This window comes from Prunus avium, chromosome 8 (assembly GCF_965620075.1).
Source record: "Prunus avium chromosome 8, drPruAviu1.hap1.1, whole genome shotgun sequence".
NCBI lineage: Eukaryota > Viridiplantae > Streptophyta > Magnoliopsida > Rosales > Rosaceae > Prunus > Prunus avium.
The window spans coordinates 5999556-6018060 of NC_142291.1; the positions used below are offsets into that span (position 1 = coordinate 5999556).

General features: G+C 40.7%; 2 protein-coding genes, 1 long non-coding RNA gene and 1 pseudogene across 4 annotated transcripts; 1 reads left to right on the forward strand and 3 right to left on the reverse strand.

Annotated features, from left to right (window-relative positions):
* Positions 1-563: 563 nt before the first annotated feature.
* LOC110761552 (uncharacterized) lies at positions 564-18184 on the reverse strand. Of its 2 annotated transcripts, XR_002527399.2 has the most exons (5): positions 17974-18184; positions 16312-16404; positions 15970-16045; positions 15775-15880; positions 564-912 (listed from the first exon to the last, which is right to left on the reverse strand). It is a non-coding gene; the product is annotated as an uncharacterized LOC110761552 (long non-coding RNA). The 2 variants fall into 2 exon arrangements; XR_015826285.1 differs by lacking the exon at positions 564-912 and having other exon boundaries at positions 15510-15880; positions 17974-18180.
* LOC110761550 (ornithine decarboxylase-like) lies at positions 1102-2917 on the reverse strand. The gene has a single exon (XM_021964033.2). It carries the CDS (start codon positions 2614-2616, stop codon positions 1345-1347), a length of 1272 nt encoding a protein of 423 aa, XP_021819725.2. The 5' UTR covers positions 2617-2917; the 3' UTR covers positions 1102-1344.
* LOC110761553 (uncharacterized) lies at positions 5039-7403 on the reverse strand (the record flags this gene model as incomplete). The annotated part of the gene is made up of 1 exon (XM_088245427.1): positions 5039-7403. A coding segment is annotated over one exon (792 nt), but the record flags the coding sequence as incomplete, so codon positions are not given.
* LOC148291215 (uncharacterized) lies at positions 7639-10151 on the forward strand (annotated as a pseudogene).
* Positions 18185-18505: the final 321 nt, after the last annotated feature.

Sequence of the window (18505 nt, forward strand, 5' to 3'; positions counted from 1 at the left end):
AATCAGACGACTATTAAGGAATCCATCAATATAATCCCTCACTTTTACCCTTCATTATAGCCTCCCTGCTATATCTATTTGGATTTAAGACTTCAAGTTGGAGAGAGTTGGTCTAATAGCACTACCACCAATGGGTTTTGCCATGGCAAAACCATCCCACCAAGCATTTCTTGCCCGGGCAGATGGTGGGGTCCATCAAGACTGGGCAAGCCCAAGGCAAGATAAACCTGAGCTGCTGCCGGAAGGTGCTGACAACAGCACTGACATCATCTTGGCGTTAGCGAACAAATTTAATTTTTTTAACACTGGCGCGTGCACCACAAGCGAGGCACGCGTCATGCCTGTGAAAACCAAACAAAAAGTCGTGTACACCACGTGGCGGCTCTTGGGCTCCGATGCAATTTTTTTTTCTTCATCCAACGGCTACCAATTTTTTTGTAATAAAAATTGAACAAAAATAAATAAAAAATGTAAAAATTTCTAGAAAAAAAAAAACCAAAAAGATTTAGAATTTTTTTATTATATAAATACCTAGCAATATTCTTTACTTTCCACACCAAAACTTCATACAAATTCTCCTTCTCATATCATAAGTATAAATAAAACTAATCTTATCAAAATTAATCTCACAAGTATAAATAAAATTATTTTCATGTGCTGAGTGATTGCCCTTAAGTTGCCATGGCAATAGGTGGGAAAGCAAAAAAGCAATTCTAGGATAGGAACTATTAACATGAATAGTAACAATTCTTGCTTGCCCTTATCCTTTACCATGACAAATGGGTAGAGATGCTCTAAGGTAGGTGACAGGGATCGACACATTTGATTTTGGGCGGGCCTTGGTCATCGCTCTCTTTTTGGGCAAGTGGGCTAGGCCATTCGAGTCTACCAATTTTCCTGTCCATCTTGAATCTGATATGCTATGAATTAAAGTACGTAGAACAAGAAGTAATATTTTGCAATGTATAAAAGGTTATATAAAGATTGTCGATCACACAATTAAGGAACTACTACAAATAGAAATTTAAAATAAAATAGTGAATGTCAACAATCCCTATCTCAGTGGTACATAAGAGCATTTGCCAAAAACTGTAAGAAAGATCACACAATTAAGGTACCCATATTATAATAATTTTTCGGAAACACAAAACAACCAAACAAGATTTAAAGTAAAAAAGTGAGAGAGATCACACAATATTCTAATTTTTTGTTTTTGTAGCGGTCCAAAAAACTTATTTTCCACTCCTCACTTCTAACAGTTTTTTCTTTTTTAATAGAGCAGAAAGAAAAAAAAGAAATTACAGGAAAATAGCATCAGCCATACCAACCCCAACAAAATCTAGTTTAATTATTAGCATTTGTAAATGCCAAGTACGTGGGAATAGCAGAAATGCAGAAGCCATTGAAGTTGGTTCCAGCAGAAGTTGTGTAGGCGCCCATGTTGTGGAACACAAGATAATCATTCAGCTTCAATTCAGGCAGTTTGCAGTCAGCAACAACTGTGTCCAATGAATCACAAGTCGGCCCAAAAACTGTCGATGAATATGTCACTTGATTTTGGTGAGGACTTAGAATTTGGAGCGGTGAGATTTGCATAGAGGATTTATCATATGCTGGAAGATTAAATGACCCATAAATTCCATCACTAATCCAATACTCTCTTTTCTCTCCCCTCACTCTCTTCCCCATCACATTTGCAACCATTGTGAATGCAGTTTCAGCAAAGAACCTTCCTGGCTCAGCCATCACCGTCAGATCAGAATCTGACTGATGATCAGAAAAGTAGTCTTTGATGGCAACATTTATGGTCTCGGCTATTTCATCAAACAGTTGATTTGCTTTGAACCCACCACCAATATCAAGCACATGCATTTTGGGCATTTTGAGCTCATCAGCCACATCAAATGCAGCTCTAGCTGCAGCTATTGCTCTGCGGTACACTTGAGCTTCAGACGCTTTCGATCCCACGTGGAACGAAATTCCCACCACTCTTAACCCTAGTTTGTGTGCGTGTCTAAGAAGCGGTGCGACCTCCTCGGGCAATGCACCAAATTTGGCCCCGAATGAACGCCACGAGCTCTTGTCATTCGGTACAGCAATCCGAAGCAACAAGGAACATTTGGGGTGGCACCTTTTGATCTTATCAACTTCGTCCATGGAGTCGAAGGTTGCAAGATCTACCCCGACTCCAGCTGCGTACCTTAAATGGTACTCACCCTTGCATGGATTGGCATAAACAATTCTCGTGGGGCTTACGCCATGAGCAAAGACGGCCTCAATCTCGGCCTTGCTCGCGCAATCAAAGCTTGCACCAAGTGTTGCCAATGCAGCAATGAATGCAGGCTCATGGTTACACTTGACAGCAAAGAAGGGCTGAACATTGGGAAGGCAATGGTTCCATTTTTCCATAAGGCTGACAAGAACCCCCAAATCTACAATGTAAAATGGTCCGTGTTCGTCTTGTTTGTTGATGATGGATCTGATGAGGGTGGTAAGTTGGTGCCTGGGTATGTCAGCTGGAACATGCTGATCACCTTTCACTTGGCTTGCAGCCAACTTGACTTGTAGGCTGCTAAAGGTGGAAAGGCTGGGAATGCTTGGCAGGATCAATGCCATGGAATAATGTTTTTAATCTGTGACTGTGGAAGCTAGAGATTGATCTCTAAACTTAATATTTGTTAAGTTCGAGAGAGCAGTGCAATATGGGTAATCTTTTTATATAGATACTTTCATCAGAATGGGCGTGACCAACCATGTCTCATATTTCGCAGTAAAATAAAAACCAGATCCAATGCTAACGGGGTTTAGCTCAGTAGAAAAGGGCCTTGACTTGCATACCAATGGTCTCATGTTCGAACCCTCATGGCACTTTAAATGTTGATAGTGTGTGAAACTCCCTCTCCCTTGTAATTTAGATTATCTCTTATATTAAATTTAAAAGAACAAATCTATCCAATAATTAAAGCATCTCTTTAATGCCATGAAAAGCATGTGGTGAGCTGGAATATTTGACAACACATCGTCTTATTATTATTATTTTTTAAACTCATTATGGTGGTTTAGGATTTGCTCCCAACTCTTCCATCTCTGTGCTGTCTGTGTAGCTGTACTCAAAGAGGGAAATTTCACTTTTGTAAGATTATATCACTAGATTAAGAGTTAGTTCATCAATAAATTTGATTTAATATATCTTTGCCTATTATATTTGAAAGATTCCTTGAAAGTTGTCTGGGAAAGGACATTGATTGCATTTTTCTTTATGAAGGGTTGCATTGCATCTGAGATAACTTATATTATCAGATATGACGTTTTTTATTGTAGAATTATTGGATATATGGTTGGTTACGCCCTACTATGATGGCGCCTCAAATCTCTTAATTTAGAGATAAATTATTCCTCATACGATAGAGTTTTCAAATTCGATCCTCCATTTCTTAAAGGAGATTAAACTAACCTTACTTGACGAATTAGTTTTCTTATCAGCAAATGTCACTGTCGGACAGTGACTAGACCGGATTGTCCAAATTTTGGAGGGACTGAACTATTTTAACATTTTACCTTCGTATTTGTCCTTTTTTTTTAGTAAAACTCCTTTTCTTATTTGTTATAAAGAATAACAAAAAAGATGTAAGAAAAAAAAAATTTCTATTTGGAAAAAGAAATTGAACAAGAAAAGAACATGAGAAAGATTTATAACAACTATTTGACAATGTTGTTTGTAAAAAAAACAAAACAATTTGCCATGGAAACTAATTAATTTAAACAAACATCATGTTTCCTTTTGCACAATTTCATAGAGCTAGCATTGATGAAATTATTAAAAATCTATTTACGTTAGCTTAGTTTTGTAGTTAGTATTGCTTTTGGTTTCTTTTGAATGTAGGTTGGTAAAAAGATACCAGATAGTTGAACATGGCAAATTGGTCATGCAAGATGAATGGTGAAGGAGGGACTTTCTTGCTTTCCGAATACATCGGCATTTACCATTCTGCGCACCAAAAGAACTGTGTTCTTTCTTCCCACGGGAAATTGGTTTGCTTTCCCATCTTTTTGGGTTAATTAACAAAATTCAAAATAGATAATGTTCTGGGTTGGAAGACATTAGTTGTTTGAAATACCCTCAAATTGACTTCAAAACACTCTTGAAAAAGTGGGACTCATAGTTGTCACGTAGGCAACCAATGGGAATTTTGGCGGATTCCCTAATCGGAACTACATTTAAAAAATATTGACAAATTCGAGCTATTTAATTCAGTTTTTTTTTTCGAATAACTGTTTTTTTTAGTACAAGCGGGGGTTTACACAAATATTCAATGGGTGCTTGGGGGGTTCTCTGCCAACATGAATAGAAATAGCTCAATCAACTGAACTATACCCCACTAACTTTGAGCTACTAATTTTTTTTTTTTAAGTACTTAATTGTTAAAATTGAGACCTTCATCCAATCACCACAAAATAAAACAGTAGCCCTGGGCACGGTTCGGGTCAAGTCAGATTTTGGCTGACGCATGAGCCGAATCGATGAAGGCCACAGTTCTTGGGTTAGGTCGAGTCAAAATTGAAATCCTAAATTGGGCTGAACTGCAATTGGGCCACGGTTCTCGAGTTAGTTCTGTAGTTGGATCGGTTTGGGCTTGAGCCCAATGCTACCATTTTTCAAAACCCCAAATCATATTTATTATTTGCCAAAATCGTTTTTTTTTTTTGTCAGACTGCCAAAACAAAACCTAATGGGGTCGTTTAGTACGACAGACTATCATGGACTGGAATAAATCTTGGGACTATCTCGGATTAGCTCGGATTGGCTTAAGATGGATTAAGTACTGACCTACGTTTGTGCTATGTCGGACTATGAAGCTAAATTGTAAAAATAGTGAAGACCTATGTTTGGTGTTGTGCCGAACTAAAAAATAATTATTTTAATATTTAAATTTAATAATTTTTAAATAATTAAATGTAAGTTTTTTTGTTATTATAATTATCAAATTGACATGTACATTTCTTTTCCTCCAAACCAAATTGACATGTACATTTCATATATGCAGAAGTTAGAAATTCTTCATTTATGCCAAAGTCATCTACATGACTTAGAAATTAAAGGTTCAGTTCACTACACACAATTCTACCATTAATACATACAAATAAACATCCGCAATTTCAAAATGAAACTAATAAGCCCCAAAACCATGAACCATTTGGCTTTAATACTAGCAATATGTTATACCATTTGTGGTGTTTCCAAAATGAAGCCAATCTTATCAATCACTACAAGAAAATTGGGTATTTACGGCGTGTGTTGTGCGCCGTAAATGATAATTCACGGCGTGCGGCTGCGTGCTACGAAAGGCCAAGCCGTAAAAAGCCTTTTCTTTTTACGGCGTGCATTCGCTTGCCACAAGCGTTAATAAGGTGCGCCATGATTGAGTTCTCGTATCAGGTTTGGACAACTATTTGCGGCGCATTTTGCACGCTTTAATTGGTATACATTACACGGCTCTTTTGGCGCGACATAAAAGCTTTATTTGATACATATTTACGGCGCGTTTTGCACGCCGTATCTGTGTTTGTGTTTTTTTATTATTTATTTATAAATATAATCCAATTTCCTGATTATTCCAATTCAATTTGACAATACATTTCTTCATTATTAACCCTGGCATTTGAGTTTAACAAAGAAACACATTTTAGAAAAAAATATATATACGAGATATAAAAAAAAACTAATCATTGAAATCACCATTATAATCAATTAAGAGTATAGAAGAAACACATAAGAGTGCTGCCAAACATTCCCAAACTTTTTCTGACAGGACCCGCCCCAAATTTCCTCGGAAACCAGGACGGATCCCGTCTAAGATATCCGGCATTCCGCAGATGCAAACCAGGAAGATCATCCGGAAAGACATTTGGAAACTCACGAACAATAGGAACATCTTCTAGATTCAAAGTGATCTCCTAAGTATCAATGATGTGGGCTAAGTACCCCACACATCCCTTCTTAAGTAACCTTTTTGCCGTGATGGCGGAGATGAGACAAGAAGGAATAACTCTACGCTCTCCACAGAACATGACTTCAGGTTGTCCCGGACTTCTAAATATTACCTCCTTCCTGAAACAATCCACTGATGCCCGATGCTTCTCTAACCAATCCATTTCCAAGATAATATCAAGATCCACCAAATATAAGGGAATCAAATCAGCTTCTAACATTGCATCTCCCACTTGGACATAACAACCCTTGAATACCATGTCCGCAAACAGGACATCCCCTGTAGGTAAAGAAATACTAAAACTTCCTGCCATGGGTGTGGGTCTAACACTAGCATATGGTACAAAAGTACGTGCAATGAACGAATGGGTAGCCCCGGGATTTATCAATACACGTGCAAAGTAACCAAAAATAGGGACCATACCAGTGATAACATCCGGTGTGGCCTAAGCCTCCTGCTGGGTCATGGAGAAAACACGGGCCTGAGTAGTAGCACGCCTGGCTGACCCCTCTGACTCCTACCGCCTCGTCCACGGAAAGTGGACTGAACTCCGCTGCTTGAAGAAGAACCGGCTGCAGAAGAAGATGCCCCGCCCCGGGTCTGACCATGTCCTCTACCGCTTTACCCCTGCTGGGCCCCAAGCTCCTGTCCAGTTGTACCCACAGCAGTAAGGAGTGGACACTCACTCCTATAGTGTCCAGACTGCCCACAATGAAAACATGTTACTCCGCTCCTCTGGGTGGGACCGCTCTGCTGTCCACGTTGCGGGCAATCCCTCTTGCGATGTCCTGCTTGTCCACAGTAAAAACAGGTGGAACTGGTCACAGGCTGATATCCAAATGGCTGACTCCAAACTGGTCGTGAGCTAGACCTGCCACTGCTCGAATTGGATCCCCGTCCTCCAGACCAACCACTACCTGCTGAACTGGAGCTAGATCCTCCTCTCTTTGATGGACCCTGACTCGGTCCACCAAATCCTGACATGTCTCTTCGACGTCTACCGGCACTCAATCTGATTGTCCTTTCCACTCTATCAGCAGCTTCAGCCAGTGCCCTCATAGTAGAATATGGGGTAGTAGTAACCTTACCCTGAATATCCAACCATAAACCATTTTCAAACCGCATACACCTTTCTTCTTCAGTGGCTACCATGTCCGGTGCAAACCTTGATAACTCATTGAATTTCTGCTCATATTCAAACACGGTCATAGCTCCTTGAGTCAATTGCTGAAATTCAATTTTCTTCGCATTCCAATAAGAATGCGGGTAGAACTGCACAAAGAAGATGCGCTGGAATTCCCCCCAGGTAATATCAGCAAGACTATTGTAACCTCCCCTGACAGTTTTCCAACAATGATACGCATTCCCTTTAAGTAGGAAGGCCGCCAATCTCACTTTATCCCCTTCCGGACATTATAGAACCTCAAAAACTCTTTCCATATCAGTGAGCCAAGCCTCGGCTTCCGTAGGTTCAGAGCTACCAAAGAACTCTTTGGCTCCCAATTCTTTGACTCTCCTGATGTCTGAACCTTCCTGATCTCGTCTCCCTTGCATGGCTGTAGCCATAGTTTGGGCGAGCTGTGTGGTGAACCGTGTTTGAAGGAAGACGTAGTTCAGACATCAGTTCACCACACAGCTCGCCCAAACTATGGCTACAGCCATGCAAGGGAGACGAGATCAGGAAGGTTTAGACATCAGGAGAGTCAAAGAATTGGGAGCCAAAGAGTTCTTTGGTAGCTCTGATCCTACGGAAGCCGAGGCTTGGCTCACTGATATGGAAAGAGTTTTTGAGGTTCTACAATGTCCGGAAGGGGATAAAGTGAGATTGGCGGCCTTCCTACTTAAAGGGAATGCGTATCATTGTTGGAAAACTGTCAGGGGAGGTTACAATAGTCTTGCTGATATTACCTGGGGGGAATTCCAGCGCATCTTCTTCGTGCAGTTCTACCCGCATTCTTATCGGAATGCGAAGAAAATTGAATTTCAGCAATTGACTCAAGGAGCTATGACCGTGTTTGAATATGAGCAGAAATTCAATGAGTTATCAAGGTTTGCACCGGACATGGTAGCCACTGAAGAAGAAAGGTGTATGCGGTTTGAAAATGGTTTATGGTTGGATATTCAGGGTAAGGTTACTACTACCCCATATTCTACTATGAGGGCACTGGCTGAAGCTGCTGATAGAGTGGAAAGGACAATCAGATTGAGTGCCGGTAGACGTCGAAGAGACATGTCAGGATTTGGTGGACCGAGTCAGGGTCCATCAAAGAGAGGAGGATCTAGCTCCAGTTCAGCAGGTAGTGGTTGGTCTGGAGGACGGGGATCCAATTCGAGCAGTGGCAGGTCTAGCTCACGACCAGTTTGGAGTCAGCCATCTGGATATCAGCATGTGACCAGTTCCACCTGTTTTTACTGTGGACAAGCAGGACATCGCAAGAGGGATTGCCCGCAACGTGGACAGCAGAGCGGTCCCACCCAGAGGAGCGGAGTAACATGTTTTCATTGTGGGCAGTCTGGACACTATAGGAGTGAGTGTCCACTCCTTACTGCTGCGAGTACAACTAGACAGGAGCTTGGGGCCCAGCAGGGACAAAGCGGTAGAGGACATGGTCAGACCCGGGGTGGGGGATCTTCTTCTGCAGCCGGTTCTTCTTCGAGCAGCGGAGTTCAGTCCACTTTCCGTGGACGAGGCGGTAGGAGTCAGAGGGGTCAGCCAGGGCGTGCTACTACTCAGGCCCGTGTTTTCTCCATGACCCAGCAGGAGGCTCAGGCCACACCGGATGTTATCATTGGTATGGTCCCTATTTTTGGTTACTTTGCACGTGTATTGATAGATCCCGGGGCTACCCATTCGTTCATTGCACATACTTTTGTACCATATGCTAGTGTTAGACCCACACCCATGGCAGGAAGTTTTAGTATTTCTTTACCTACAGAGGATGTCCTGTTTGCGGACATGGTATTCAAGGGTTGTTATGTCCAAGTGGGAGATGCAATGTTAGAAGCTGATTTGATTCCCTTAGATTTGGTGGATCTTGATATTATCTTGGAAATGGATTGGTTAGAGAAGCACCGGGCATCAGTGGATTGTTTCAGGAAGGAGGTAATATTTAGAAGTCCGGGACAACATGAAGTCATGTTTTGTGGAGAGCGTAGAGTTATTCCTTCTTGTCTCATCTCCGCCATCACGGCAAAAAGGTTACTTAAGAAGGGATGTGTGGGGTACTTAGCCCACATCATTGATACTCAGGAGATCACTTTGAATCTGGAAGATGTTCCTATTGTTCGTGAGTTTCCAGATGTCTTTCCGGATGATCTTCCTGGTTTGCCTCCTCAGAGAGAAACCGAGTTCACTATCGAACTCCTTCCAGGCACGAACCCAATTTACCATCAACTGAGAGTACGAGAGGAGGATGTTCCGAAGACAGCATTCAGGACTCGTTACGGCCATTATGAGTTCTTAGTGATGCTTTTCGGATTGACTAATGCTCCAGCAGCGTTTATGAATCTCATGAACAGAGTGTTCCGACCTTACTTGGATCGCTTTGTGATTGTATTCATAGACGACATCCTTGTCTATTCCAGAACTTTCTGAGGTTGGTATTGAAGACTTTGAGAAGGAAGCAGCTGTATGCCAAGTTCAGCAAGTGTCAGTTTTGGTTGGATAGAGTGGACTTTCTCGGGCATGTGATATCAGCAGAAGGAATCTATGTAGACCCTCGGAAAATAGAAGCTGTTGTGAATTGGGTGCAACCCACTAGTGTGACAGAAGTACAGAGTTTCCTGGGGTTAGCAGGTTATTATCGTCGGTTTGTGGAAGGGTTCTCTGTGATAGCAGCACCTCTTTCACAGTTAACGAGGAAAGGTGTTTAGTTTGAGTGGACGGAGGAGTGCGAACAGAGTTTTCAAGAGTTGAAGAAGCGGTTGACCACCGCACCTGTATTAGCCCTTCCAGATAATTCAGGGCACTTTGTGATCTACAGTGATGCATCATTACAAGGTTTGGGATGTGTTTTGATGCAGCATGATCGGGTGATTGCTTACGCCTCAAGGCAACTCAAGAAGCATGAGCAGAATTATCATACGAATGATTTGGAACTTGCCGCAGTGGTGTTCTCTCTCAAAATATGGCGACACTACCTGTATGGTGAGACGTGTTAGATCTTCACTGATCATAAGAGTCTCAAGTACATTTTCACTCAAAAGGAGTTGAACCTGAGACAACGACGATGGATGGAGTTGATTAAGGATTACGACTGTACGATTGAATATCATCCCGGTCGAGCTAATGTGGTAGCTGATGCTTTGAGTAGGAGTATTGATGTGAGTATAGCTCATTTTAAAGGAGTTTATATTCCGTTGATGGGGGAACTACGGAAGGAAGAGGTAGAGTTGGAATGGAGTCAACAGGGTGCAATACTTGCTAGTTTGTATGTGAGGCCTATCCTGATTGAGAGGGTGATTGCAGCACAACTGGAAGATCCTAATCTTTGTGTGATAAGGTCGAAAGTAGAAAGTGGTGTACGGAGGGATTATGCTATAAGAGAAGATGGAGCTTTGGTAGCTAGAACACGTCTTTGCGTACCTAAGAAAGGCGACGACCTGAAAAGAGAAATAATGGAGGAAGCTCACTGTTCAACTTATTCTATGCATCCAGGTAGTACTAAGATGTATCTGACTCTACGGCAGTACTACTTGTGGCCGCATATGAAGGGTGACATTGCTAAATATGTGAGTAAGTGTTTGGTGTGCCAACAAGTAAAAGCGGAGCGACAGAAACCTTCTAGACTTATGCAGCCACTCCCGATCCCTGAATGGAAGTGGGAGCATATTACAATGGACTTTGTTTTCAAACTTCCACGTTCTGCAAATGGGTATGACGGAATTTGGGTGATAGTTGCTCGACTCACCAAATCAGCCCACTTCCTACTTGTAAAGGAAACCTATTCCTTGTCAAAGCTGGCGAAACTTTTCATGGATGAGATAGTGCGATTGCATGGAGCTCCTATGTCCATTGTGTCAGACAAGGATGCTAGGTTTACCTCTCGATTCTGGCTATGGGCACCAGGTTACGTTTCAGTACTGCTTTCCACCCACAGACTGATGGACAGTCGGAAAGGACCATTCAGACTCTGGAGGACATGTTGAGATCATGTGTGTTACAGCTGAAAGGTAGTTGGGATACTCACCTTGCTTTGGTGGAGTTTGCGTATAATAACAGTTATCATTCGAGCATTGAGATGGCTCCGTATGAAGCTTTATATGGGAGGATGTGTAGAACTCCAGTCTGTTGGAATGAGGTGGGTGACAGGAAAGTGGAAAAAGTGGATAGTATTTGGTACACAACTGAACAAGTGAGGATGATTCGAGAGAAGCTTAAGACCGCACAAGATAGACAGAAGAGTTATGCTGACAACTGGTCCAAGGATCTTGAGTTTGCAGTTGGAGACTGGGTATTTTTGAAGCTATCTCCTTAGAAAGGTGTGATGAGGTTTGGTAACCGTGGGAAGTTAAGTCCTCGTTATATTGGACCGTATGAGATCACAGAACGTGTCAGACCAATTGCCTACAGACTTGCCTTACCTTCGGAATTATCTCGGATCCATGACGTTTTCCATGTGTCCATGTTACGGAAGTACATGCCTGATCCTTCTCATGTTTTGGAACAGCAACTCATCGAGTTTAGAGAAGATTTGTCATATGATGAGGAACCCGTACAAATTTTGGACAGAAAAGAGCAAGTGTTACACTCCAGATCTATTCCAATGGTGAAAGTGTTGTGGAGGAGTCAAACTGTAGAGGAAGCTACTTGGGAACCCGAGGAGCAAATGCGGGCCCAGTACCCTTACCTCTTCTATTGACAGGTACGTAAATTTCGAGGACGAAATTCTTTAAGAGGGGTAGATTGTAACATCCCGACCCAAAATTTAAGACTATTCACTAATGAATTAAATTTAAAAATGGAATTTCCAATTTTGCCCTTGAAGTGGGGGCAAAAAGGTCAATTTTTATCCAGAGAGAGTGTGGAGCAACGGGTGATATTTTTAGGAAGGTTGTACTGAGCCGAGTCTGTAGACACGCGGTAGGCTCGATTCGGAAACGAAAAAGATACGATTGAAAAATCATTGAGGACCTAATTGAAATTATTTCAAAATTATTTTGATTAAAATCATATTTTCATTTTCTCATTTCTCTCTCTCTCTCACCCGACTTCTCTCTCTCTCACGCGAAACCCTCCCCCGACACTGTTCACCGACGGCTATTTTGGCCAGCCGCCGCTACGTCCGGCCACCTCCAGCGACAAGACCAGTCGCGTTAGAACCGTCGTCTCAAGCTCTCTCCGTTTCGCTCCATCTCCGACACCGGCAGCAACGAGAACCACCAGAAATTGCAGAAAAGTCGCCGGAAATTTCAGAAAATTTCCAAGTCTTCGTTCTCCTTCAAATCTCCACCGATTCCGACGAGTGAGGTATGGTTTCTCGACTGTTTTTCGTGCTCTAGCTGCCTGTTGGATAGGTTTCCCAAAATTTTGAGAGGTTACAGATCAAATTTCGAAGTTAGGTTTCAGCCGGTTTTCAGTCTGAATTTCCGGCCACTTTTTGGCCATTGCCCAAGAACAAAAGTGACTCCAAATTAGGGGTATTACCTAGGTTAGGAGTTTGGAGCCAAGATTCTAAGTTTTTCCGGTCACCTGAACAGTGACCAAGCCATCCACGCGCGGCAGCGCGTGGGCAGTCCGGCAGAGGTCACATTTTATCCTAAAATGATCCTTGTGTTGTCACGAGCGTATAGGAGTTTACGGATCTCAATTTGGATATCGTTTGGGCCTCGAACGAATTAGACATATTCTGTGATTTTCGGGTTTGATATATTTGGACCGTTGAATCAAACCCAATTTCACGTATGTTATTCCTGATATTACTAGGATCATATAGGAATTCACGGATCGTGAATCGGAGCCCCGGATGTTCCGATTCATCAACTTAAAGTGTTGACCGTCCAGTTGACCGAGTGTCTTCCGAGACTTTTCCAGCGCTTGAAACCCTTATATTGAACCTTAGGAACGTCTCGTTCCTCGTACTTAAGGGAAATCCGGGAAATTAGGATGTTAATTTAAAGTCTTCTTTTGAAGCATTGGATTTTAATATCGTGCTCGTATTCTGAAATAGGTAATCTGACACCTCCGTCACAGCAGGCAGGACCCTCTCAGGGTCACGCAGCTTGGGATTATTTGTGAGTGGACTTTGTTTTCAATAAATTGCATGAATTTTATGATGAAATTTCTATGCATAAGAATTTAAGGGTTTATGGAAATTTACTTTATACTTATTATTCGAAACTAATATTTTTATAAAGTATGGGTGTTATGTTTGAGTTTTAGACATATTCAAGTATCTAGAATTATATTTGCATACTATTTGGGAAAGTACTTTATGTTGAGTTTATGTGGGGGTACTTGGGATTGGTTGAAAGGCATGGAAAAAATGCGAGAGTAGAAAGTCAGTTTGGAGTGCTATAAGCACTACCCTGTGTACCTCCCCTGATCTGGATTGTGAGATACTTGGAAATGTCGGAACCCAGGGCATACCTTAACGGGGTATCGCTGTAGACCCTTAATTGGGTAGTCTGCGCGCGTAGGACGGTTCCAGGCGTACGGGTCTTAATTCTTCGTCCGTACGTGCTGGGTTAGAGTATTAGTCCCCCAATTGAACAACTCATCCCTAGCCACATGGATGTTTGAGGCGGGATAAGTGTGAGCTAGTCAACAATCCCCTGTTGGATTGTTTCCCTGGTACAATTAGGTGTGTCATATACTTATATTATATCTCTTATGTTATATATATAGCTATGCATTTGTTCTTGTTTTTGAGCGAGGATACTTCCCCGCTCGTCTTGCCGGTGGGCACATGTTTCTAGAGTTTAATTTGAGATTTGTAAGGAAATGTTTGGATGGGTTTATAGTTTCACTGGATTTCGGATTCAGCTCGGGTTTGAGCAAACTATATATATATATATACATGAATATGGTGGATTTAATGCATTGGTTTCATGCATGGTTTTCTAACAGTGGGGTTTTATTACTTTGGTTTAAATTGAACTAAATTTTGTTTTGTCCACTCACAATTTTCTGTTTTGCACCCCACAGCCAGTAGTTGACTGGAACGAGCAGCCGAGCTGTGTCGTGTGCTCCCGAATCGCGAGCTTCAGTACACCCAGCCTTCGTAGAGTTCTATACTCTGTAAATTCGTAAAACTTTATTTTTGATGGTTTGTTGAATTCTGTTAGACTTGCTCTGTTATCGCCCTGTTAGGATGTAATTTTTAAGGCCGGAGGCCATGGTTTGTAACACTATACTTTGTGTAATGCATGCTAGCTGTTGGGTTGTAAATATCTGTGTTTTTGACAGGTTGAAATATTTGGAATATGTCCTGTTTATAGACTGCCAAAATTTTGGTAGAAGTCTCGATTCTTAGTAAGTGGGCCCGGCATCTGCGGAATGCGGGATATCTGTGTTTAGGATAAAATGTGACCGCTGCCGCGCGTGGGTGGCTTGGTCACTGTTCAGGTGACCGGAAAAACTTAGAATCTTGGCTCCAAACTCCTAACCTAGGTAATACCCTTAATTTAGAGTCACTTTTGTTCTTGGGCAATGGCCAAAAAGTGGCCAGAAGTGGCCGAAAATTCAGACTGAAAATCGGCTGAAACCTAACTTCGAAATTTGATCTATAACCTCTCAAAAATTCTGGGAAACCTATCCAACAGGCAACTGGAGCACGAAAAACAGTCGAGAAACCATACCTCACTCGTCGGAATCGGTGGAGATTTGAAGGAGAACGAAGACTTGGAAATTTTCTGAAATTTCTGGCGACTTTTCTGCAATTTCCGGTGGTTCTCGTTGCTGCCGGCGTCGGAGATGGGGCGAAACGGAGAGAGCTCGAGACGACGGTTCTAACGCAACTGGTCTTGTCGCCAGAGGTGGCCGGACGTAGCGGCGGCTGGCCAAAATAGCCGTCGGTGAACAGTGTCGGGGGAGGGTTTCGCGTGAGAGAGAGAGAAGTCGGGTGAGAGAGAGAGAAATGAGAAAATGAAAATGAAAATCTGATTTTAATCAAAATAATTTTGAAATAATTTCAATTAGGTCATCAATGATTTTTCAATCGTATCTTCTTCGTTTCAAGTCCGAATCGAGCCTACTGCATGTCTACGTACTCGGCTCAGTACAACCTTCCTAAAAATATCACCCGTTGCTCCACACTCTCTCCGGATAAAAATTGACCTTTTTGCCCCCACTTCAAGGGCAAAATTGGAAATTCCATTTTTTAATTTAATTCATTAGTGAATAGTCTTAAATTTTGGGTCGGGATGTTACATTTTCACTGCCTCGAATCCATTCACTAGTGAAGAAAACAAAAAAAATAAGTCTCTAACATGAACCTATGCTAAAACAATGTCCTTTAGCAGTAGACAATATTCATGAGCATTCTTTGACCCTTTGAGAAAAACCTACAGGATATCAAATATATAAATAGAAAAAGTCATTTCTTTTTTAAAATCACAACAAAGGTGGATCCCAATCAGTAGAAAACATGACAATTTACAATGACGTATATATCACAGTCATGACTTGATTATGCACTAGACTTATATATACAATGATATATATATACTGAAACAAAGCACTAGACTTATGCTCTTTTAACATTGATTATGCAGAGTCATGACTTGATTATTATACAATGAGAACTATACCATCTACATGTAAAAGAAAAATGAAGAATTTTACCTCAAAGATGCAACGCTACAGCAGGACCGAATACTTTTGCTACAGCATCCTCTTTAATAGAACATTTCTGTGGACCTTGTTCTTTTCTGTACTTTTTCACTTCTTTCTGGAAATTTACCACCACAAAAATAAAAACTTAAATATCAATCTATGGATAAACACTAAAAATATGCAGCAAACAGTTTTTGCTTTTACCACTAAATCTGGATCCTCAACTTCATCATCCTCATTCTTCTTTCTCTTTTCGTATCCATAGATCCAAACATCAGTCCTTGAAAAGCCCACAAAGATGGATGAATTAATACGGATAAGAGAATCAATATACATCACAAAACAATGAGGACAGAAAATAAAAAACCACTTCACACATGTCATACAAGTAATTATTAGTCCTAATAATGGTTATGTGGATATATTTCATACAAAACATCCACCACACGACAAAACTGATCACACAAAACAATATCAAGTTAAAGAAAGAAAGAAAATACCAGCAAGTATAATTGAACCAGCACATAGTTGAAAGAAAGAAAATACCAGCAAGTATAAGCTTATTGCACCAAATATGCTACTCCTCTAGCACATTCAAAGCAACAATCTGCCTCATGAAAATCATCTCATTTTTCTGACCTGGTTTACATGAAAGAAAAAACATAAGAAAAAAAAAAGATTAACAGCTATACATTTTTTTATAAAAAGAAACAAAATTTGAGATATCTATGGTCTAGAAAAGCATATAACTGGTATGATATCCATATAACAATTCCCACGAAAAAGGTTTCTCAATATAAGCTTATGCACAGAATACACAGCTTCAGAGAAAGACACACCAAAACCTGGTTATAATTGGACTCAATACCCAATTTATTCATTCCTCTCCACCTTTTTGGGATTTAACCAAACAATCTTGTTTCTTTAGATATTTCTTAGGCCCACAATCACATATACGAAGGTAATAGGCATATGAATACATTGAACATCCTCTTATGAAATAATGGACATCCTTCACAGAGAATGTGAACATAACTCATTCCAAAGAACAGAGACCCCTACACATCATTTTGTGAAACTGAGAACTAGTACGTCTTGCTTTATAGTAAGCAATTCAACATCCATGAAATTGATAGCTATTAGCTACAATTACAAAAACTTTGTTCTAAAGAATTGGTTTTTGAGAATGCAGAGCATTTTTCTTTATGCTATTGCACCCTTGGTCCTTCCCCATCTGGTGGGGAGAAATTTGCCCTCAAAGAAGTTTGTTGATGGTCTGGCATTTATACAACATATCATAAATCGTATATATTTGATATGGAAACAGTGTACATATGCAGTTTCAGAAAAGAAGAAGCTTTAGTTAGATTCATTATGTTCCATTTAAAATTTTCACTTTCCAGCATTAAGATCAATGATCAAGGCCTATCATTTAACATAGATTAGTTACAATTTTAAATTTACCAAAAAAATAATCAAATTGGCTTGACCAATTTCAACATTCGATCTAAACTCTCACTTTTCTCACAAGAAGAACAATCAGAACAAAGTGAAAATTAATGGCCTTTGCCTTTGAGCAGAAAACCCAAAAGGCCAACCGAGGATCAAAAGAGGGAAAAATGTATGAATCAAAACAAAAAAGGGTTTGTCAAATTACAGAGATTAATTGGCAGCTGTTGATTCAGAGATATGCATCATGCATATGCAAGGTGGTCCTATCTTAGCTGGGTTTGTTCCCATATATAAATACATTTATGTATTTGCTAAATTTTGGTATCCATGACAACATCCAAGTTAATTAACCCAGCACAACACCCCTCTTTCCACCGAAACATTTCAGAATCTAGCCCATAAAGACGAATCAGCAGGAAGTGTAATTTCCCTAAGCATTTCCAGCCACCGAAAACAATTTAGCCCATAAAGAAGAATCAGCAGGACATAGCAAAAATAGATGATGCATGACCCTTTTTATCATTATCAGAGCTGCAAACTAATTACATTTCTAAGGGAATTTACACATTTACCTTAGCAGATTATATCAACTTGCTTAGTCATTAGCAAATGGGCAATCCCTAAGTTGTATATGAAATTACGAGATTCCCATATCTTTCAAATTAAAAGAAAGTGTATATGAAATTATAGGCAAAATCAATAAATTGAAGGGAAGAGAGAGAGAGAGAGAGAGAGAGAGAGAGGTGTGTGAGGTACCTATTCCGGTTGACGGCGACAGACGAAGAAATATCGGGCGAGAGAAACCGAGTGCTTACAACGGTGACAGAGACGAAGTGCTTACGACGGTGATAGAGCTTGGAGGCAGATTCAATGGGGATAGGGTTTGGACAGAGAGAGTCGATGGGTATAGAGAGAGATATTTCCAAATAATAATTTCAGTGAAAAGAGTATAGTTTCGCAGGCGACTTAAAATGGAGCGAAACAACCAAAAAATTAAAAAATAAAGAATTAGTTTTGTATTCACGGCGTGCATATTTTGTACGCCATTAATAGGATTAGATTTCACGGCGTGCACATTTTGCACGCCATTAATAGAGTCATTTTTTACGGCGTGCTTTTTTGGCACGCCATTATTGCCTAAAAATCACGGCGCATTGTACAAGCACGCCGTAAAAAAGGAAAGAAAAAACCATTTAAGGCGTGCTTTGAATGCACGCCGTAAAAAGAGGACGAAAAAACACTTTTACCGCTTGCATAAAATGCACGCCGTAAATACTCACTTTTCTTG